Here is a 24,919-nt window from a genome sequence, read left to right as displayed (position 1 = left end):
AAACATCTTCTTCATCAACATAGTCCATTGTCTTTAAGCAAGCCTCGCATAGTAAGTGAGTTTACCAAACACTGTTAAACAAAAGAGGTGTTATCTCAGCCTCTCTAGCAGAAGACCAATGAATATCACTTTGGTTCTCGTAGACGTACTGTCTCCATAGTAGACAGTGACATAAGAAATATTGGGTTATTAATAGTACCAGATTCACATCAGTGTCTTTTCAATGAAGGTCTCTGCCACGGAATCAGAGAGTGATGGACGGAGCCCTGAGATGTTCTTGAGGTGACAGAAGACTATAGATAGAAGATTTGGTTATGGACTTGATGTTTGGTTAAGGTAGGAGAGGGTGGAGTCCAGAATGACGCCCAAGTTGCGAACTTCCGGAGATGGCGATATGGAGCTGCCATCAACCTGAAGCAAAAAATCTCCAGTCTTCTGGAGCAGCGCCTTTGGAGCTACAACCATGAGCTCTGTTTTTGAACTGTTCAATTTGAGAAGATTAGTGGTCAGCCATGCTTTTATTTCGGTTAGACAATTGACAAGGCTCTGAGGAGGGAGCTGAGTGGAAGGTGTGGTGCTCAGATACAGCTGAGTATCGTCAGCGAGCGTGGAAGTTCTGTCCATGGTGGCGGATAATCTGACCCAGGGGGAGCATGTATATGGTGAATAGTAATGGACCAAGTACGGAACCTTGCGGCACGCCGTAGTGGACTGGGGATGGGTGTGATCTGGAAGAGTTGATGGTAACAAACTGTTGTCTGTTGGAGAGATATGACCGGAACCAGGATAGGGCTACGTCCGTGAGGCCGAGATAGGTGGAGAGGCGATCAGGGAGAGTGTTGTGGGAGACGGTATCGAACGCGGCAGAGAGGTCCAGAAGAACCACAATGCTGACTAGGCCGTCATCAGCAGCCATGAGAAGGTCGTTTGTGATCTTCAATAGGGCGGTCTCCGTGCTGTGGTGGGTTCTATATGCAGATTGGAGTGATTCATAGAGCCCGTGGTCTGCCATGTGTTGTTGGATCTGGGCGGCAACTACTCTTTCCAAAATCTTACTAAGGAAAGGAAGGTTGGAGATCGGCCGATAGTTGCTCAGCTCCTCAGGGTCCAACCCAGGCTTTTTGAGAATTAGGGTTATTGAGGCGATTTTGAGGCTGCAGGGTACTGTGCCCGCTTGAAGTGAAGAATTGATGATATCCTTGATGAAGGGGAAGAGGGCGGATAGGCACGTCTTCACCAGTGCTGTGGGCATGGGGTCCAGAGAACAGGTGGTGGAGTTGGCTTTGATGACCAACTCAGTGACCATAGAAGCATCCACAGCAATGAAAGAGGGAAAACGGCACGTTGGGGGGCAGGCAGTGATGGGAGCCGTGTCCTGAAGCTGAGGTGTGTGTGGAGTGGAGGAGTCAGTTGCCAGGAGCTGTTGGTGGATGGAGTCCACTTTGGCTTGGAAGAAGTCCAAGAACCTGGAGCAGAGTTCAGGGGCACCTGAAGAGCTTAGGATACTGAGGGGGCGTAGTAGGCGACTGATGGTGGAGAACAGCAATCTAGGGTTGTTCTGCTGGGAACCAATAAGGGCGGAATAATATTGGGTCCTAGCCCAAGAAAAGGCATCCTTGTAGGCATCTGCATGGTACATGATCTCCCTAGATGAGCTGCCTGCACCCTCTGCCCCCACAGCAGCCCTGTCGGCCGATGACCTACCAGAGCCCTTGTCAGTCAGCTCCACTGGTGACCTGTGTCTGCCCGAGGTCATGGAAGGCCTGGTCCTTGGCTTTTGTTCAGCTGCTTCCTGCTCTCTCCGTCCTCTGGGGTCCAGTATGCAGTGTCGTCTGGGGTCCAGTCTGCAGTGTTGTCTTGGGTCCTGTCTGCAGCATCGTCTGGGGTCCCGTCTCCAGAGTCTCCAGCGGCCCAGCCTCCAGCACCTGCTCTGCCTCCAGCATCTGTGGCATTCCTGGCGTCGCCTCCAGTGCCTGCAGCATCCCTGGCGTCACCTCAGGCATCTGCATCGCCTCCAGAGCCTGCTACCTCGCCTCCAGAGCCTGCTCTGTCGCCTCCAGAGCCTGCAGCATCCCTGGTGCTGCCTCCTGCATCTGCAGAGTCTCTGGTGCCGCCTGCAATGTCGCCTCCAGAGAGCTCGTCTCAGCCTCCGGGTCATCCACCAGATGACAGCTCGTCTCAGCCTCCGGGTCATCCACCAGATGACAGCTCGTCTCAGCCTCCGGGTCGTCCACCAGATGACAGCTCTTCCATCTTGTCTCAGCCTCTGGATCGACCACCAGATGACAGCTTGTCTCAGCATCCCGGCCGCCCGCCTGACGTCACCTGCTCGGCCCCAGTCCATGGTCGTCCACCTGAAGTCACCTGCTCGGCCTGGGGCCATCATCCTCGTTGCCCACCTGATGTCACCTGCTTGGCCCCAGTCCCTCTCCTCCAGACCCCCTCCACCCACCCTGCTCTGTGTTCCGGGCCAGCCTGGTAGGACGTCTGGAATCTGTCCCTTGAGAGGGGGGTACTGTCACAGTCTGCCTCTCCACAGACTGTCTTCACTTCAGCCACTCCCACATTCCATTCCATCTCACAGCCCTAGTTACTCACCTGTTTCCACTCCCACATCAGCCCAACACAGCCATGCCTATTCCACACCTGTGAACACTTCTGCAATTAACCTGCTCACTATATAACTGAACTCATTGCAAACACTCATTGTCATTTCATAGTATCTTGTCACTATGATGTTCCTGTGTAACCTGCTGTCATGATGTCCTGTTATTCTTGCTCCTGTAATATCATGGTCTACTTGTTGTAAGGTTTGATACACCAGTAAGACTCCCTAATCGGGAGATAAGCGACCGTCAGGTCGCAGCGTGATTTTAGGCCAAAATGTGTAGGAGCAGTGTCCAAAAGTGTGTTTGAAAAAATCGGCCTGATGGTGGCGCTATATGGGACAGATCCATGTTGATGAGATGAGTGTAGACATACTGTGTACCGATTTGCGTGATTTTAGGGCAACATTTGTAGAAACAGTGTCCAAAAATGTGTTTTAAAAAATCGGCCTGAAGGTGGCGTTAGAAGAGGGGCATGTGAGAATTGATGGGTGGAGGTTGTGGTTTGGCAGGCAAGGAGTGTGTGTGCAAAATTTGGCATGGATCGTGGCAACGGTTGCGGAGATATGAGCACTTGAGCAGGGCAAAAGTGTGACGTGTGACTGACTGACGGACGGACAGCCGGTGGAGGTTTTGATAGTAAATGCGACCTGACGGTCACAATTAAATAATTTAATTGCAACTTATTGTGATGCTGCTTCCGAGTTCTTCTGCTCTTCATCCGTGACACTCTCTGTTTTGGCCACTGTAGCGTGATTATGGAGGTTACAGGTCTGTAAATCTGAAAGTTTACAAATGGAATGTTTGATTGATTGATTGATTGATTGATTGATTGATTGATCGATCGATCAATGATTATTAGTTCACTTAGGAAAAGCACAGGACAGTACAGTTCAGATAAAAGGTCTATTAAAGATGGGGTGCCATGATGGTTTACCCCTCTAAAACATGATTATCAACTATTATGATATACTAGGAGGAAGATTTTTTCCAAAAAAAAGTGTACAGAAAGAGTTAAAATTCTGTTTTTATGTAGCCACACCCCCAGTTCACTAAGTATGCTTGGTTGTCCGCAAAAATATCAGTTCAAAAGTCCAAAAACATGTTGATTCGCTCCACGCTTTGAGCTTGTAGATCTGCTACTTTTATGCTTTTGTGTGACACTGTACAATCACCTAATATGAAAAACACAAAGGTTAAAATATGGAGAAAAGAGGTTATCTGCCAGACAACATCGATATCCTTTAAATCACTTTTGAAAACATTTTATATATATATATATATATATATATATATATATATATATATATATATATATATATATATATATATATAACCTTCTTTTAAATCACCTGTCCATGCTAGGCCTACATAACCTCCCTTTCTCTTACAGAGACTAATCTCCCTGTTGAATTCTGTGCCGTTTTATGTTTTTGTTTTTGTTTTGTTCTTTATGTCTTTATCTTTTTCTCTGTGTGAGGTTTGGAGTTTGGAGTCTATAGTGTGAGGTTTGGAGTTTGGAGTCTATAGGAGTCTGTAGTAAGACATGTGTTTTACAAACATTACCTAGAGTCTAAACAGTCTAATATTAAAGATTGTATTATCTGTACATTGAAACTATACAAACTATAGGATGTCAGATCAACTAAATTATCACATCAACCTGACATCACTATGTATATATTTCCAATGTCTTTATGTAATGTTTATATCAGCATGTTTTTTGTGTGGTTTGACCAAAGTGTGATTTGGTGTTCTTATTCAAAGTTAACCATTAATTATTGATCCGTTGTTTGGGAAGGCTATTAGGGGAGTGTATCAGGACACAGTGTCATAGTACAGTGGCTAAAGGTATCTGCGTAGCGTCAGACAGAGCAGACGCTGAAGCTATCTTCACACAGAGCAGACAGTAGGATGAAGAGGATTCTGTGGATGATTGTGACCTCTTCGCTCCTTCATGGTGAGTAGATCTAATCCGCCTCCTGATACCATGTTTCACTGGATGATGTCACTCCTGCAAAAAAATGTAAACAAAACATGCAGACTAGGGTTGTCACATCCGATAACCGGTGTTTTCGGCGTTACCGTTGTGCAGGCACACAACTGAGTACAAATTGCTACAACATGGTTTTATTATTATATTTAATAGGCTACTTCAGATAACAGGTAGTACAATTATGATTACTAGAAGCTCTCTGATCTCTGTAGGACCCGTTTTGACCGTCTGTTTGCCTCTGTCCATTTATGCCCATTTATGGAGTTATCTGTCTGTCTGCGTCCATTTTATGTCCATATATGGAGATCTCAGTAGGACCTGTTTTGACCTTCTGTTTGCCTGTATCCATTTATGTTCATATATGGAGATATCTGTATCTGTCTGTCTGCATCCATTTTATGCCCATATATGGAGATCTCTGTATCTGTTTTATGCCCATTATGGAGATCTCTGTATCTGTCTGTGCACAGTCTGCGACACAGTCGGAGACTGTGTCGCAGACACGGTGCCGGTTCCCCCTTTAATTCAAACCCTATTATACCTGTTGTCATAGGACCCGTGTTGACCATATGTTTGCCTGTGTCCAATTCACTAATCACAACTCCGCCCCTCCAAACGCTGTCTCCGCCTAGACCTCCGACCAGAATCACAGCCGCCTCTAATGGAACCATTCACTTGAATGGACATCCAGCGGATTTTTACACATTAAATATTAATTCCGTTTTGGACCCAGAGCTTCGAAATCTCTTCCAATCCATCAACAAGGCCTGGATCTGCATTGGAAAAATATGTAGACCTTTAAACTTTTAAAACAATACGACACAGGAATATATAAGGTCGCAGCAGAGGAATAAGGAACATGTTCATGGTTGCTGGACCACAGAAAGCCGTTTCAAACCAATTTAAATATGAATGAACTGTATTGGCCTAAACGACAATAACCCATGACTACAAACAGCTTATTTGTTATGTTAAATAGCAACTGATAAAGTAATGTACGTCTGTGAATGTCTGAATGAACAGCGACGCGAAGTGTTGTATTTCAACTCTGCTTTCAACTGCAGGCTGTGGGCAGGGGCGTCACAAGGGGGGGGGGGGGGGGGGGGGGGGGAGTGGGACTGACTTACCAGGGCCCAAGGTGGAAGGGCATTAATTATTTTAGACTTTATCTATTGAAAAATAGCAGATATACAAGCTCACAGCGCGGCACCGAGTGCCGCGCTGTGAGCTTGTAGATTTACTATTTTTGAAATCCCATGATGAAGAACATTCATGTGGGCCCACAAAGAATCCTTGTACCCAGGGCCCAGAATTTGGTGCGACACCCTTGCCTTTCCCTCTGCGGCTCGGCAGCTAAACTTGTCAGGAATCGCGAACATTTCACGCCAGAGATATCAAATGTTATAGATTTATAAGCAATCGGCATGATAACAAACATGTAGCCTACATTTGAAGCAGTTTATTCTGGTTGGTTGTTTGTGTAATGGAGATTAATAGCCTCTAAACAAATCAGTGAAAACGGCTCTGTAGGTCCAGCAGACAGGTGATTTCCTCATTCTGCTGCTGCGTACTTATATATTCCTTTGTCTTATTGTTTTAAAAGTTTAAAGGTCTACATATTTTTCATATGCATATCCAGGCCTTGTTGACGGATTGGACGAGATTTCGAAGCTCTGGGTCCAAAACGGAATTAACTCTATCAACGCTTTGAACGTTCCTGTTCGCCCCATTTTTGACGGCGGCGGAACGCCAATTGTACGTTCTTTGGCTCGTTCTTTTGTACCTTGGTTTGATGTCTGTAACCTGATGAGGGGTCGCGCGCAGGGCCGATTCTAGGGTAGAGCGAACGGTGCGGTCGCACAGGGCCCCGCACCTGCAAGGGCCCCGCGCTAGGCTTGGTTAATTGATTTAGTTTTGTTTTCATATAAAATCTTCACACAAACACCGCAATCTGCAGGACGGAGACAGAGCCTGTCAAAGATGGCTGTGATATCTCCCTGACAACCAGCAACAACCAGTGAAACGGCTGACTGTCCCTTCGGGCTATGGGATTTACTGTATCTAGTTTTGAGACACGGGATCTTACAACTTGATTCAGCGTTCCCTTCCCTTCCGTTACTTACTTACGAGAGAGTTGAGAGAGAGAGCATCATATCTGCGCGAGGTAAGGCCAGGGTAATGTTCTACAAAGTTATGAGAAATCCCCTCATCTGACAACATGACGATCTTGTGTCTGATTGATAGCCTAGTAGTAGTGAAGTAAATACATGGTCCCATCCAGCTATTGCATTCATTCTGCAGGAGTCTGCTTTGTGGCCGTGTACAATAAAAGCAGCAGAATAAACATATGCTTCTGTCTAACCGTGTTAGAGGTAGAGTTGCTGCATAATTCCATAGCATTTATAGATGCACAGCCACAGAAAATCGTTTGCGCACACGTGCGCGTGCAAGTTAAAAAAAAAATGCGCGGGGGGGGGGGGTGGTGGGGGACTTCGCTCAGGGCCCCGCATTTCTCCCAGTCGGCCCTGGTCGCGCGGGTGTGTACCGTTGAAACAGCTCTCGTAAAAGTACTCTCAAAATCCCACTGGACGTTAGCATCAATGGAGTAACAAAACACACCATGTGTTTTTCTCTGGATCTATTGCTCTGTAGCGACTGCACAGCCTTGAGCAGCCTTGACAAGCGAGAGCCTATTTGAAACCATTTTCACATTAATTCTTGCATGAGGCTGCCCCCTACTGCTGGTAGAGCCACGGTACACCTCTTTAAGAGAAAATTCAAAAAAAAAAAGAATACATCTTTGTCTATATCATCGCAAAGGTAAGGTGCTTTTGCTGGCACAAAACCCAATAATAAATAACAACATCTGGCAGGGAAAAAGTTAATATTTAATGTGTAAAATCCTCTGTATGTCCATTTAAGTGAATGGTGGGGCTGTGATTCTGGTCCATTATGCCCATAAATGGAGATATCTGTATCTGTCTGTCTGCATCCAGTTTATGCCCATATATGGAGATCTTTGACCATCTGTTGGCCTGTGTCCATTTATGCCCATATATGGAGATATCTGTATCTGTCTGTCTGTGTCCATTTTATGCCCATATATGGAGATCTCTGCAGATACAGTGCCGGTTCCGGAAAGCCCTGATGTCAGACATCAGCTCCGCATATGGATAATCTGAACCTTTCGCGCCGGTTCCAGAAAATCGCGTATCGGGTTGGGTCGAGGCCAGGCACTGCACTACATATTGCGGCAGGGGTTCTCGAGATACGCGGATTACATACATACATACATACATTAGGGTTTTTCGATTAATCGATTTTAAATCGAAATCGGGATTTCTTCCTTTGGACGATTTAAAAAATAAGAAATCGTCAAATCGAGTTTCACTTTAATTAGGGTAATTCTTACTCATTGGAGCCTTGCAAGGGGCAAAACGTACACAGCCCGGTCCTCCTAAAGCAGGACGACAAGGTCCGACACCAAATTAATACTAATTTCTCTCTGATGTGTCATTTCTTTGATGCACATGCAGCGCATGTCAGACTGTGTGCTGTGGCAGAGCTCACCACAGCACTGCGCTCACTTGCGCTGGTACAGGCAGCAAACAGAACAAACGCTGCTGAGCTGGTAAACTTACTTATTGTTGTAGTTTGAAAGAAGCTTATTAATTCTGTGTTACCCACCTACTGTAGTCCTACTGTCCCTTTCACTGTGTTAATTTTGCGTCGAGAGACTCAGGAAGCAAAGCGCTTCGCCTCCATTTACATTAATCAATCAACATCTCCGTGCATGAGCAGTGCAGGGGCGGCCTTAGCTATTTTTTCACCCGTTTCACCAGCCTCCAAGAGCTGTCTTGTTTTGGCTGTTTTGTCACTCACTATTGATAAGGAAACACTAAGGACACTAAGTTAACTTCTGTATGTGATTGTTGCGCAACTAAAGTTATTATTATTAGTATTACCCTTATTGTTTTATTACATTTTGCTATTTGGTTATATAAAAAAATAAAAAAAATAAAACAATAATAAAAAAAAATCATTTCCTTGCATTTTTTAAATGAAAACAACATAGTTGAAACAATGTATTATTCTTTTACCCAAAAAATCGAAATCATAATCGACTTTTCTGAGAAATAAATCGAGATTTTATTTTTAGGCCACATCGAACAACCCTAACATACATACATACATACATACACACTCACAGAGATTTTTTGTTGACTCATGTGAAGTACGTGATGTCAGAGCCTTTTATGAAGTGATGTCACAATGAGTCAGCGATTGCGCCAGCTCGGCTCTCCACGACAGCTGCGAGCCGGAACTGCCTCCCACCTTCTGCGCAATCCATGTTGGGACTTGTGGATAGAGTGTTTGTTCAGTAACAGTGTTAAATAGCACTATATTGTGATAGTAATCATTGCGATAGAGTGTTTGTTCAGTAACAGTGTTAAATAGCTCTATATTGTGATAGTAATCATTGCGATAGAGTGTTTGCTCAGTTACAGTGTTAAATAGCTTTATATTGTGATGGTAATCATTGCTATAGAGTGTTTGTTCAGTAACAGTGTTGCACAGCTGTATATTGTGTTAGTAATCATTGCTATAGACCAGGGGTGCCCACACTTTTTTGACTGGAGAGCTACTTTTAAAATGACCAGCTCAACATGATCTCCTTGCCAAAAATAGCTGATCTACAAACTCGTAGTGAGAGTTGTGAGCTTTTAGATCGGTTGTTGTTTCAGGTCGGAAGTTGCTTCATTTTAAACTTGTAGATCAGCTATTTTCATTATTTTTACCGTTTGAAATGGGACATTCTGCATTATGAGTACCTTTGTTTGGTTTATTTTAGGTACTTTTACTCAAATACATTTTGAATACCTGACTTATTTGTAACAGAATATTGTATTGTGCTATTGATACTATTAATTGTAACAGAGTATTTCTATATTGTTGTTTTGATACTTTTACTCAATTTCTTCCACCACTAGTTTCACTCAGACTCATTAACGTGATCATGTTTCTCTTCAGCTCTCCAGGCTATCTACACAACAGGTAAACAAACATCAATACACAAATAAATATTACACATTTTATGTTTTCAAATAACTGTCGTAAATAGAAGTAAAAGTATTTTAAAACAATATTTTTGAAAATATATTTAGATTTTTATTATCGCGAGAACAATGGCTTCCACTTCAATTCTCAACTTTAAAATTGCAACAACAATAACAATAAATATAGCTGCAAGCAGCGATAAAGTGGGTAAGCCATGAAAAAAGTAGCAAAGGAAAACAGCAGCAGAAAAAAGCTGCGGAAAAAAGCAGGAAAGCGAGAAAAGTGGAAAAAGAAAAACAGTGTTCTTCCGAGAACAGGTCTCCGGCAGGTCAGGTAGTTTTTTTTTTTTTTCCATTTTTTTTTTGGCTTCCTGGTGGCACTATAATAGGACAATGTGAAAAGGGTGCCACGTGTTCTTGGGCCTTTCAATCGGACGCTGCATGCGTGATTTGAGGCATTTTGTTCCAAAAATGTGTTATGCTAAAGTTGACCCACTGGTGGCACTATAACAGGCCAATGGGAGAAGGGTGGCATCTGTTGCTTGACCTAGTGTTTTACAGTGTTTTACAAACTGCTCAAAATGATATATCGCCCCCCTTTGGCCAGTTGGGGTAAGATTGGTTTCAGTGATATTTGGTCTAACCCTCTACAGTATTTAATCATGAAAATGTGACTTTGCATGCATGAGGCAGAAGAATAATTTGCATAAAACTGCAATATTCATTGAATTATTAAAAAAGAATGTTTCAATTTAAAAAAAAATCTGATCAGACAGATCTTTAGATATTGGTAAAAAGTTCATGTAAAAAAGGTTATGTGCACGTGACGCGAACATTCCAGAATAACAAATGTCATGAACGTGTGACTTTGCATGTATGATTTAGAGGCAGAAGAATAATTTGCATAAAACCACAATATTCATTGAATCATAAAAAAGAAAACACATTTAAAAAAAAAAGAAAACAAAAAAAAAAGACATCCGGTCAGACAGATCTTTAGATATTGGTCCAAAGTTCATGTAAAAAAAGGTCTGTGCGAGTGACGCAAAAATCCCAGGAGGAGATACATTTTTCTGTTTTTCATATTATTAAAAATGGTGGGAGATCTAAAGGTCAGAGGTCAAAAGTCAGAATGTTAAAGTTGTTCGGCATGAGGAGACACATAAGTGTATACAGGTTCCATGGCTGAGGGTCAAAAAGAGCATGAGCTATACCTCAAAGTTTGCACTTTCAAAGGCTTCCTACTTTGTAGGAGTTGACGCATTGCATTTAGTTTGACTCGGTTCCATAATGAAATATTGTGCAAATCTCTCTCTCTCTCTCTCTCTCTCTCTTTCTCTCTCTCTCCAGAGTCAGTGAGGTTGGTGAATGGTTCTGGTTGGTGTTCAGGCAGAGTGGAGGTGAAGTCTGATCAGTCATGGGTCTCAGTGTGTGAAGGTGACTTTGACCAGCAGGATGCAGAGGTGGTCTGTAGAGAGCTTGGCTGTGGGGCTCCTTCAGTCTTCCAGGGGGCGCTCTATGGAGAAGTGGAGGCTCTGATGTGGACCAAAGAGTTCCAGTGTGAAGGCAATGAGTATTTTCTCCTGGACTGTAGAACTTCAGACTCAACTACAAACACCTGCTCACCTGACAAGTCTCTTGGACTCACCTGCTCAGGTAAAAGTTTACAGTCAAAGTAATATTACTTTTTGAGCCACTTCAAACCTATTTATTTAGTTCACTGTATTCCCAAGGCAGTATACCATGCTTCCCATTTTCACTCTAAAATAGCAGATCTACAAGTATTAGCGCTAGAACTATGTGGCTTTAGGAGCAGCAGCCACCTGGTGTTTTTTTTTGTTTTTTTTTTTTGTAATACAGGTGCGTGGTGCAATTCAATTCAAAGAAGAAAGAAAAAAAGAACCACTATACCACACTACCAGTGTTGGGCAAGTTACTGAAACATAGTAACTGGTTACCGTTACTAGTTACTTCATTTCAAAAGTAACTCAGTTACTTTACTGATTACTCACACCAAAAAGTAATGTGTTACTGTGAAAAGTACATTTTTAGTTACTTTTTACTTTTTAGTTTAGTAGCTAATTTTTAGTAATGACCTTATAGCCTGGTTAAACTTTATAGCTTGTAACCCAAAAGAGATATTAGACATTTGCCCGTGACCCAAACTAGTGAAAACAGCAGATCTACAAGCTCACAACGCATCGCTTTGTGCTGCGTTGTGAGCTTGTAGATCAGCTATTTTCACTATTTCTTAAACATTTGTGTTCTAATTTATGGAATGTCTTAGATTTTATTTATAATGTATTCATGGAATTACTTGCAAAATAACTTAGACCTTTATTTTTAATTTGCAAGCAATGTAGGCTACAAAAAAACAATAAATCATCATATTTTCCATTTATGAAATAATGTGCAATGCCTTACAAGCAAATAACTTGAGGGAAAATGAATTACCTTATGACCACTAAGCTTTCTTTCTCTAACAACAATATCATGGTTTGATACTTTGATGAGCCTTAATGAAATAGACCCGATAACAGATTTGACCGCGAGTCGGGACCATAGAGTTATATAATTATAATACTGTAGGTCGACGGGACGCATGGATTTACAAGACGTTGTCAATCATCTCATCAATAACGCACAGCTGTCCATCGCACGCAGTGGACGGGAAAAGTCAGCTATACTGTAAGTGGTCGCATTCTATCATATTGTACCTAGTGCGGGCTATCTGTAGTCACATTTGCAGTCAGTATGTGTGCAGTAGTCTGTTGGTAAAGCACAAACATGCCCAGTGCGCACCAAAGCACACATCACCGAGGCTCTGTCAGGCATTTCGGTGTCTCTGTCTCCCCTCCCCTCTGTCTGCTTGCGAGTGACAGAGAGGAAGATTCAGCTCAGCTCTAGATGCATACAATAACGCAAAAGGCGGGCCAAAACTGGCCCCTTGGAAATTATTTCTGGCCCTTCAGATTATTTTGAGAATTGTTTTATTTTTTTATTTTTTAAACAATATTGGACTGACAGTCCCAGATATAAGCTATCCTATCGTAGCTATAATGTCCAAACAGAGAACGCATTCCCACCTAAACGATCAGATGCTTATTCAACGTAATCATGCAGAGAGAGAGAGTTGCTGCTGCTGCAGCTATGAGCTTTTACCTGTGGTCAAAGTGCGTGGAAACTAACCTTGGAGGTGTTGTGGTTCTAAAGGGGCTTTGCATTGATGACAATGATGAGTCCAGGTAGGATATTCCTCTATAAACGCACCATGCGTTTGGGTGTCTCTCTCTTTCTGCACAAGTAGCCTCGAGCAGCTGCGATCACTTCTCTAACGACCTATTTGTCGATGTGCAGGGGTGTTGCGCAAAATGCGCACAGTATTCAATCTGCCAACTCACAAGGCGTCGTGCTGCACAGAATTGTGAGATGTGCAAAGTGATGTATTATGAATCATTCATGCTTATATCTATATGTTATGTATGTGATGTGATGTTGTTGCCTACTGGCAGCAGAGAAGATCTATAGATCATATCTATTTTTTGGAGCTGTGTGGAACACAAGCTCCCTATACGTGGCCGTGTGTGTGGGTCTCCGTCCGTCCGTGTCTGTATGTAGCCTAAACTTCGGCACGCTACTAGTCCCGCACCATTTACGCCACCCCCGCAATATATACATCAAAACGTGCGGCTCGGCCGGGAATGGTGTGCTAGTAACTTTCTTTCCGATCCGCCTTACAATGGCGACATAATCGGCAAAAAACGACGCTGAATTGTCCCCATTGACTTATAATGGGACAATGCAAGACATCACATTCAAGTATTTTTCTCTCGCAAAGCATAGGAGCTACAGTTTCAAACCTCGGAGAGGAGATTCATAATGATTTTAAGAATGAATCGAAAAATAATTACATCACTCGGCCTCATGGTGGCGCTATAACGGCCCACTTTGCGTTTTGCCCCGTAACTCTTGAACCGTAGATCGGAAAATTAAAATTCTTTTTTCCCTGGATTCCTTGGGTCAAGACGCATCTCCCCATATAGGCCACGCACATTTGCGCCAGGATAGATTTTCCGCCATCTTGAATTTTCTCCAAAACACACTTTTTGCTCCTTTTCCTACATATTTTCTTCAAATGTCACAAAAATCGGTACACATGATCCTGGGTGACCAGAGAGGTGCTGTTGAGTCTAGCCTGCCCTGAGCATCAACTGCAATACACACACACACACACACACACACACACACACACACACACACACACACACACACACAGCTCCACTTCGAACAGAGGTTCGATTTTTATTTGTATTTTATCATAGATGCCTATGTCTTGTACAAGGCAGTCTGTCTTTGAGTTCCAGTAACATTGTTTAACTATGAATTTCTCAAATTAGCCTTTCATTATGTTCTGGCCTGCCAGATCATGGCTAAGAAAGAAATCTAATTGCAGACCCCTGGCCTATGTTACTATCAGTGGTTCTCAAACCTTTTCATGTCAAGGACCCCCAAATTGATAATGTATGAAATAATCAAAAGTATTCAAAAATATGGTTAAAAAAATAACAAAGTTTGTTCATTTTGGGGAGCCATGAACTTTAGTTCAAAATGTGGAATTATGAACTATGAATATAGTGATTGATGGCAAGATTATATTGATTTGAGCAGCTGTAGTGACTACTGTGTATTTCAGTACAAACAATTCTGATAGTATCAAAAATGTAACCACATGAATGCAAAAACCATAATAACACAACACAAGAGGTCAAATGTAGGAATAGAACACTTTATTTGACGAAAGAGACAGTGTAAAACAACAGCTCACAACACAGTTACTATAACATAACCGCATAGGGGAAAAAAATATTGCCCAAAGTAGCTATCTGAGCTCTAATAATAGAAGAAAAAAAGAATATGCAAAGTATATGCAAAAAAGTAATAAAACGGTTGGGGTAAAAATGGAAAGAGCTAGTCAAAAATAGTAAAAACAAAAGAGGCAAAAAGTTGTCAGTCGTCCCGGGGCGGGCTAGGAGCCACAAAGGCGTGTTCAGATACCTAAGTTGTCAAGCTATGAATGGGCCATTAGCACTTGCATTCTTGCCTAGTGGTAAATAAATAGTGGTTATAAAGGCATAACTTAAAAAGAAGAAGAAGAAGAAGAAGAAGAAGAAGAAGAAGAAGAAGAAGAAGATGGATAGCTCAGTTCAGATTGAGCTAAATATGCTTTGCAGAGAGCATAAGGGCAGAAAGAACAATGAAGAGTGACAATATATAAAGAGGAAATAAGTAGCTTAAATGCTTAGTGCAGCAACTACATCAGTTCCTGTCTTTGGAAGGACACTAAACCATTTACAGCCAAAAGCCTTATTTGAAAATAGCTGATCTATAAGCATCACACACTCAAAGCTTATATGACTTCTCTCACACACACACACACACACGCACACACACACACACACACGCACACACACGCACACACACGCGCGCACACACACACACACACACACACACACACACACACACACACACACACACACACACACACACACACACACAATACCTGTGTTGTACCTTAAACTTGGACGTTTTCTTTGTTTTTTTGGTTATTTTATAGGGTGTAACGATACATTTTAATAGCGATTCGATACATATCACGATATATGGTTGACGATACGATACATGGACGATATTGGTTCATTCATGGCGATACGATACGATTCGATTTAATGATTTAAAATCGATATAGTAACTATTTAGCAAAGAAATTAAATCTGTGTGAAAGGTGTGGATAGTGCAGGCTTTTAAGGGAAACATGTATTATTATGGATATAAATAAGTAAACACAGTGATTATCTGCCAAATACATGCACATTGTATATTGACAAACCTGCACCTTGACATGAACCCAGAGATTAAACACATTTATCAATAGACCAGTGTAGCTATATGGAAAGGAAAAGTAATGAAACCCCTCCTTTTAATTTTTTCTTCTTAAAAATGCTAAATACAATGCACAAGTAGGTAGTATCGATACAATCGATTCTTTGCACTACCGATTCGATACGATACAAAATAAAACGATACGATTCGATTTTAGCTGTTTTCATTTCGATCTACTTCGACTTTTTTAAGTTAAAAACGATATTTCGATACAGTTACTATATCGTTACACCCCTATTATTTTAGTTTGTTTGAGCATCACAAACACACTGGAGTGTTCCAGTTTCTAATAAAGTCAGCCTAAACACTTTAATATCATATCATATCTTTTTCAAAATGACCATAGGGTACTTGAGAGCAATATTCTGCTGACCACTTGGCAAGAATGCAAGTGCTAATGGCCCATTCATAGCTTGACAACTTTGATAGGTGGGGGCGGGGCCCTGACCTTTCTTTAAAAGGACAACCACAGGCAGCAAAGGTTTACAGTACTGACCAGGTGCATTGCAGTGAGGTCATGATGCCACGTCAGCAGAGAGTTAGAGGAGCACCACGACGCCTCGATGACTATGATGTCCCAGCTCTGAAAAGACCACGACCGGCTGCAACCGAAATAACCGAGGATGCTATTCCACCACCAGACATGCATGTCGGAGAGACCTCTGCAGATGAATCATCCATTCCAACAGCATCTGGACCTGACTCAGCAGAAGAATCAGTAGCCCAACCTCAGGCTGAAGCTGAAGCCGAAGTTGTCCCTGCCATGGTGATGCCAACTGAAGTCTGTTATACAACGGTAGAGGGAGGGGCACAACGTGGTGGCACCCTGTTAGTTGACAGCGACGGTTTAAGCTACGTTGTGAAGACATCCGGACTCACTTGGACACGTTGGCGCTGCTCTGTAAGAAATAAGAAAATTATATGTCTTGCGACATTGAAGCAAACAGGCGCTGTCTACACACCAGGACATCATGATCACAATCATCCTGGAAACCCAGGCTTTGAAACCAAGGTATGAGCAGCACTAGTATATTATTTGATGCATTTTTGTGTGATGTGTGGTTAATGTAAGTTAGCAGCAAAATGTCTGTCATTTCTGTACTAATTTGTATATAATTGTATTTTCCATCCCAGGTGCAGATCTATAAGAAAGTTAAACAACTCACGCTGGAGAATGTCCACCAGTCAGCTGCAGCCGTTGTGGAGAAGGTGATCAGAGAGGACATGCCTATTGATTCGATGTGTCTTGTCAACCCAGCCAATCTGACCAGGCTGGCGAATTTAAACAGACAGAATCACAGGCCTGAGGACCCAAAGGGGAACGACTTTGAGTTGCTGTTGGACCATATACCTGCTGGATTCCTGCTGCAAGATATCACAAAGAACAGGTCTCGCCATCTCATCTTTGCCACGCCCAAACAGCTTGAGCTTCTCCGATCTGCGAAGAAGCAGGTATTCATGGACGGAACATTCAAGGTCGTGAGAGAACCGTTTGTGCAGCTTTTCAGCATTGACGGATTCCTGCTGGAAGACAACGAGAGCGTCAAGCAAGTGCCTCTGGTATTTGTTCTAATGTCAAGTAGGAGGAAGCGTGACTATGTTGCTGTTTTCAAGGCAATCAAGGACATGGCAACCAACCTGGGCAATGTGGGCATGGAGATGGTGACAGATTTCGAACCTGCGATTTGGTCCGCTGCTGCCAAAGTGTTTCCTGATGCCAAGATGGTAGCTGAACACTCCTTTGTGGCTCCTAAGCCGCCCCGGAACAACACACCAGTAGTTGTCCATCCCCCAGCTGCTGAGAAAGGTAACTGAACACGCCTTTGTGGCTCCTACCCCGCCCCGGGACGACTGACAACCTTTTTATTATTTTTTTTGCATATACTTACAAAATTGTGGACAATCTTTTTTTCTTCTATTATTAGAGCTCAGATAGCTACTTTGGGCAATATTCTTTTTCCCCTATGCGGTTATGTTATAGTAACTGTGTTGTGAGCTGTTGTTTTACACTGTCTCTTTCGTCAAATAAAGTGTTCTATTCCTACATTTGACCTCTTGTGTTGTGTTATTATGGTTTTTGCGTTCATGTGGTTACATTTTTGATACTATCAGAATTGTTTGTACTGAAATACACAGTAGTCACTACAGCTGCTCAAATCAATATAATCTTGCCATCAATCACTATATTCATAGTTCATAATTCCACATTTTTAACTTAAGTTCATGGCTCCCCAAAATGAACAAACTTTGTTATTTTTTTAACCATATTTTTGAATACTTTTGATTATTTCATACATATCAATTTGGGGGTCCTTGACATGAAAAGGTTTGAGAACCACTGATAGTAACATAGGCCAGGGGTCTGCAATTAGATTTGGCCTCGGGCCAATTTCTTTCTTAGCCATGATCTGGCAGGCCAGAACATAATGAAAGGCTAATTTGAGAAATTCATAGTTAAACAATGTTACTGGAACTCAAAGACAGACTGCCTTGTACAAGACCTAGGCATCTATGATAAAATACAAATAAAAATCGAACCTCTGTTCGAAGTGGAGCTGTGTGTGTGTGTGTGTGTGTGTGTGTGTGTGTGTGTGTGTGTGTGTGTGTGTGTGTGTGTGTATTGCAGTTGATGCTCAGGGCAGGCTAGACTCAACAGCACCTCTCTGGTCACCCAGGATCATGTGTACCGATTTTTGTGACATTTGAAGAAAATATGTAGGAAAAGGAGCAAAAAGTGTGTTTTGGAGAAAATTCAAGATGGCGGAAAATCTATCCTGGCGCAAATGTGCGTGGCCTATATGGGGAGATGCGTCTTGACCCAAGGAATCCAGGGAAAAAAGAATTTTAATTTTCCGATCTACGGTTCAAGAGTTACGGGGCAAAACGCAAAGTGGGCCGTTATAGCGCCACCATGAGGCCGAGTGATGTAATTATTTTTCGATTCATTCTTAAAATCATTATGAATCTCCTCTCCGAGGTTTGAAACTGTAGCTCCTATGCTTTGCGAGAGAAAAATACTTGAATGTGATGTCTTGCATTGTCCCATTATAAGTCAATGGGGACAATTCAGAGCGTTGTTTTTTGCCGATTATGTCGCCATTGTAAGGCGGATCGGAAAGAAAGTTACTAGCACACCATTCCCGGCCGAGCCGCACGTTTTGATGTATATATTGCGGGGGTGGCGTAAATGGTGCGGGACTAGTAGCGTGCCGAAGTTTAGGCTACATACAGACACGGACGGACGGAGACCCACACACACGGCCACGTATAGGGAGCTTGTGTTCCACACAGCTCCAAAAAATAGATATGATCTATAGATCTTCTCTGCTGCCAGTAGGCAACAACATCACATCACATACATAACATATAGATATAAGCATGAATGATTCATAATACATCACTTTGCACATCTCACAATGCTGTGCAGCACGACGCCTTGTGAGTTGGCAGATTGAATACTGTGCGCATTTTGCGCAACACCCCTGCACATCGACAAATAGGTCGTTAGAGAAGTGATCGCAGCTGCTCGAGGCTACTTGTGCAGAAAGAGAGAGACACCCAAACGCATGGTGCGTTTATAGAGGAATATCCTACCTGGACTCATCATTGTCATCAATGCAAAGCCCCTTTAGAACCACAACACCTCCAAGGTTAGTTTCCACGCACTTTGACCACAGGTAAAAGCTCATAGCTGCAGCAGCAGCAACTCTCTCTCTCTGCATGATTACGTTGAATAAGCATCTGATCGTTTAGGTGGGAATGCGTTCTCTGTTTGGACATTATAGCTACGATAGGATAGCTTATATCTGGGACTGTCAGTCCAATATTGTTAAAAAAATTAAAAATAGAAAAATAAAAACAATTCTCAAAATAATCTGAAGGGCCAGAAATCATTTCCAAGGGGCCAGTTTTGGCCCGCTGGCCGCCTATTGCCGACCCCTGACATAGGCTATAATAACAGTAACATACCCCCCCCCCCCCAGCGCGGACAGAGTCCAGTCCTAGCTGGGGTGAGTTTTCTGCGGTCCTGGAGTGACTTCTCCCAACCCTAGGGCGACTATTCCGTGCCCTGGGGTGACATTTACAATTTAAAAAAGGGATGACTTTGAAAAGGGGCGACCTTTCTGGCATTCCTTTGTAACCCATGTTTGTCATCAAGATGGCCGAAGCGGCCATCTTGGATTTCAAATATAGCCACCATGCACTACGCAAAAAACAAGGTTTAGGCCTATGGTTGTGTATACTATATGTAGATGAGATGAAATGTCATTGAATAAATGTCTGTCTACGATAGATCTCTCGATCTATATGCCCATTAACTCCACATTTCCTGATCAGCAAACAAGCAAACCACATTTGCACCTCGCTGCCTGACAAAGTCAGACAGACACACAACAGGAGCAGAACAGAATGCGTGTCGGTGTCCCTGATCAGGATTTCACTTAAATGTCTCGTTCATTCACACAAGTCTGTTTATAAATACTTTGTGTCAGTTAAGTTATATCACCAGCTAGTCAACGGATACGATTTGAAACACAACTTTCGCAAGTGAGACGGATTTTTGACTGAATGAACCACACTCACATCGAGTCGCGACGCCCCCATCTCCCGGACGAATGTGTTGATTAATCAATAACCAACAGGATGTAATATTGTCCGTCTTTTGCTGTCTGTTTGAAGTGTGAGGCGCTGTATGAATACGATTGACATAAAACCTGAAACGCCATTCTTACCCCGACGATGCCCCCAATTTAGAGAGAATGAACGTCTTTGAATGAATGTGTTTTTGCTGCATGTCAAATAATAGTAGCCTAAAGAACCCCACACGTTTGTTTTAATAATTTTTATCCCACGATTTTGCAACCCGTTTAAAGGTCCCAACTCTGGGACCTTTAAACATGTCTAGTACCAAGGTTTTTAGGTCCGGGCCCTTTGTCTTATAAGATGCACTTCCTCCGCCCATTAGCTAAATGGTCTGTTCTTTCCTTATAAGATAGGCCATGTTTGTCCTTTAGCTGGACGGGGCAGACCCGGTCTGTCAGGGCTTCTTTCTCTATACCATTGTCTTTTGCCCAGACCCGGTGGGTTCAGGCACCTTGGTGGTAGCAGGCCACGTCTGTAGCTGTGTTGCGGACTGTTCTGGGACTATGGAAGGTCTGATTGCAGTTGCATCGCGTGTGTCATCGCGTAATACATCGTCTATGGAGAACTCCCAGAGTCTGGCTGTTGCGAGGCTATGAGAACGCTATCTCACTAAACGTATAAAACCGGGTTAGGCTACATAACTTCTAGTTATCATCAGTAGTTTCCAGTATTTTATTATTTTGACCAAATCTGGTGTAATATTAGACACCACATCTATTTATAAATGCGAGAAGTCTCTGCGTGTCTGTCTGTCTGTCTGTCTGTGTGTGTGTCTGTAATCCGCGTATCTCGAGAACCGTTCGTCCCACCGGCTTCAGATTCGGCACGCGCGTTCCCCGCCGCGGCACGGAGTGCAGTGCCGGGTCTCGACCCGACCCGACGCGCGGTTTTCCCGAACCGGCGCGAAACGTTCGGAATCTCCTTATTTGATTGTTGGTTTATTTGGTTGATTGTTGACATCAGGCTGTTCCGGAGGAAATCGGCGAAAGCTCTGACTCATTGTGACATCACTTCATAAAAGGCTCTGACATCACGTACGCCACATGAGTCAACAAAAAATCTCTGTGAGTGTGTATGTATGTATGTAATCCGCGTATCTCGAGAACCGTTCGTCCCACGGGCACGCGCGTTCTCCATATATGGGCATAAAATGAATGCCCCCATATATGGGCATAAAATGGATTGCAGACAGACAGATACAGATATCTCCATATATGGACATAAATGGACAGAGGCAAACAGATGGTCAAAGATCTCCATATATGGGCATAAAATGGACGCAGACAGACAGATACAGATATCTCCATATATGGGCATAAATGGACACAGGCAAACAGATGTTCAAAACGGGTCCTATGACAACAGGTATAATGAGGTTTGCATTAAAGGGGGAACCGGCACTGTGTCTGCAACACAGTTGGAGGCACAGACAGATACTCCATATATGGGCTTAAAATGGACGCAGATAGACAGATATCTCCATATATGGGCATAAAATGGACGCAGACAGACAGATACAGATATCTCCATATATGGGCATAAATGGACAAAGGCAAACAGATGTTCAAAACGGGTCCTATGACAACAGGTATAATGAGGTTTGCATTAAAGGGGGAACCGGCACTGTGTCTGCAACACAGTTGGAGGCACAGACAGATACTCCATATATGGGCATAAAATGGACGCAGATAGACAGATATCTCCATATATGGGCATAAAATGGACCCAGAACTATAACTGCAGTGATCTCCATATATGGACATAAAATGGACAGCGACATACAGACAGACAGATACAGATAACTCCATATATGGGCATAAATGGACACAGGCAGACAGATGGTCAAAACGGGTCCTATGAAAACAGGTATAATGGGGTTTGCATTAAAGGGCGGGGCATTCATTCCCTATTTACATTGTTCCGAGTTGGCCAGGTCGCCGACTAGACGCTGGGCCGCCCGAAGGGCGGCCCAGCTTCTAGTTATTCAAATAATGAAGGGTTATTGTCCATTACTAGAGAGCAATACTGTCTCCTATTCCTTATAAATACTGCAGTTAATTTAGTGTACAGGATCAATCTCCACAGATCCTCGGCCTTCTGTATCAGTGGATCCACCAGGAGAAGTTGTTGAGGGCAGCAAAGTGACTCTGACCTGCAGCAGTGATGCCAACCCACCAGTAGACATCTACACCTGGTACAGAGACATCAGATATATATCCACTGGTCCTCAGCTGGTGATGGAAAATGTGTCTCCTGCAGACTCTGGACAGTACGTCTGTCAGGGGACAAACAGACATGGACCACAGAGATCACCATCAATCTCTCTAAATGTTCAGGGGACAAACAGACATGGACCACAGAGTTCACCACCAATCTCTCTAGATGTTCAGGGTAAGTGGGCTAAACTTTTTAGTTTAATTTATTTTAAAGACAGCAACACAACAACATAATTTGTTGAAGCTAGAGATGTGAACGACTCAGTATTTTGCGAATCGACTTGTCGGGCCATTTATGGTCGACTTAAAATGTTTACCCTTTTGTTTTGCTGCATAGTTGAGATGCGCTGTCCTAAGTTCTGTTCAGATTCACTACACCTTCGTTCTGTTCATTTTGACCCGGGAGATATTTGGTTTAAAAAAAACAACACTAATATAAATTTGAACTTAACAAATCATCATGATACATTGACTTTGACTCAATACCAAACAATTCATATGATATATATGGTAAATGTTTGCATTTCTGCTTTGCTATATCACATTAAACACTGAACGAGCTAGGCGTTTTTACTGATTTAGCTGGAATTCATGTAAAAAAACTACTTCATTTAATACTGGGCAATATTGCTCATGCTTATAGGAAAAAATAAAAATCAGACAGGGGGGCTTCGGAAGGGGGGTGTTAGAAGGGGGGGGGGGGCTGTGTGTCTGTGTTTTGGCACAATACTGTGTATTTCTCTGCATAATTGTGTGCTTCCGGGTCAAAATGACCCGAACAGCACTTAAGGTTCAAAAAATATGAGAGGGGTGTAGCATGGGTGTAGTGCAAAAATATTTTTTTTACACGTTCATCTCAGAAGAATCTTTAAGGCCAGTGAGTTTCAGGTGGAACAAATGTAAACTTCTACCTTTTTTTATCAAATGAAAATGTAAAACGGGTCAAAATGACCCGAACAGAACTTAAGGGTTAAAAACTCATTCAGTGCCAATGACGTCTCATGACTGCTTTTTTCAAAGGTCCCCATGTGCCAATGACGTCTTTGCCACTGAATCACAACAACTGTGTCTGTTTCTGTGAGAAAAAAATATATATCTTTTCATTTCACAGTAAAGAAAAACAAAATCCTGGCACAAAATACCTTGGGGCCATTTTGGCCCTTGGCACTGATAGAGTTTGCACCACAACTTCAGCCTTCAAGTTTAGAATTGTATCAAAGCCCTAAACAAAAATATGTTGTATACATTGATTGATTGATTGATTGATTGATTGATTGATTGAATACTTTATTAGAAGTTTGCAGAGGAAAAGTACAGGACAGTACAGTTCAGATAAAAGATCTACAATAGGAATTAAACCCAGTAAAGCACTATGGCTTGTTTACATTGGGGTCCTTTGTACTCAATTTATTAGATTTATCTTTTTTCACAATTCCATGCTGAATTGATGTGGTACTATAGGAGAGAGGCTACAGCAGCCTAACCTAACTAACAAGGTTTACGTTTGCGTCAGACTGTGCTCTCCTTCCCGATGACAAATACATAATAATAGCATAACAGTAAGGGTCGATTCATACCGTTATAAGGAGCCTAACTAATTTCGGTTCGGCACTAGGCAAACCCAAATATGGTTCGCATCCCCCGGTTCAGGGGGGCATCAACCGACTAAATTCGGCTCTACGGTGCTGACGAAATGTTGTGACCTCCGACTTAATTTCGGTACTCAGCGGTGTCTTCTCATTCATTCAGCCCGGCTTCACGTTCATATTCTCGGCTGTGAATCCAAGGAAACAGCGGTTGTTTGGGAGGGAGACACGCCGACTTCCAAATGCTTGTGTGGCCGTGTATTGGGCTTCGCAGAGCGGACACAAGTCAGCTGGCTCTCACTCTGGCTGGTGGACTGGGAGGCGCGCGCGCGACAGACACAGTGACACACACACACACACACACACACACACACACACACACACACACACACACACACCTTTGCTGCGTGTATCGCTAACGCGTCGCCGACCGTTTTAAAGACAGAAGAAGAGCTTAAACACATCTTTGCTTATTGCTATTTGCTAGTGTTCCGTGTTGATAGGTTTTCCACGACGAGTTGTGACTGTGTGATGGTGATGACATGCATGCAGCAAGGGAGGCGGCACGTCTATAATGTGAGCTTGTAGATTAAATGTTTTTGATCGAGCGTTTGTGAGTGTGAGAGAGAGAGAGAGGAGACCCCGCTGGTGCTGCTACTCACTCACTGGACCGTCCTGGACCTCCAGTCATTCAGCGTGCAGCGCGAGGGCAAGTCATATCCGTCCTGCAATGCTCATTCATCGGTCACAAACGTTGTCATGCCACGGACCTCCAATATTTACAAGCAACTTCGGCACTAGCCGTTAAGAAAGTATGGATGAACTCCCCCCGAACCTAAATAATTTCGGGTCGGGGAGCACTCCCGAACCTTTT

At 43.0% G+C, this 24,919-nt stretch overlaps 1 protein-coding gene across 2 annotated transcripts in view; it reads left to right on the top strand.

Annotated features, from left to right (window-relative positions):
* Positions 1-4,459: 4,459 nt before the first annotated feature.
* Positions 4,460-24,919, top strand: part of LOC308281871 (neurotrypsin-like) — a 52,895-nt gene continuing 32,435 nt past the window's right edge. For both annotated transcript variants that reach the window (XM_080722201.1, XM_080722200.1), the window contains exons 1-4: positions 4,460-4,566; positions 9,634-9,657; positions 11,010-11,315; positions 22,329-22,634. In XM_080722201.1, the coding sequence (XP_080578327.1) occupies positions 4,521-4,566; positions 9,634-9,657; positions 11,010-11,315; positions 22,329-22,634 (682 nt within the window). In that variant the 5' untranslated portion in view covers positions 4,460-4,520. The remainder of the gene's footprint in view (positions 4,567-9,633; positions 9,658-11,009; positions 11,316-22,328; positions 22,635-24,919) is intronic.

Source organism: Nannobrachium achirus (genome assembly GCF_963921795.1).
Source record: "Nannobrachium achirus genome assembly, chromosome: 1".
In the NCBI taxonomy this organism is placed as follows: domain Eukaryota; kingdom Metazoa; phylum Chordata; class Actinopteri; order Myctophiformes; family Myctophidae; genus Nannobrachium; species Nannobrachium achirus.
This window is presented reverse-complemented; position numbering and strand designations above follow the sequence as displayed.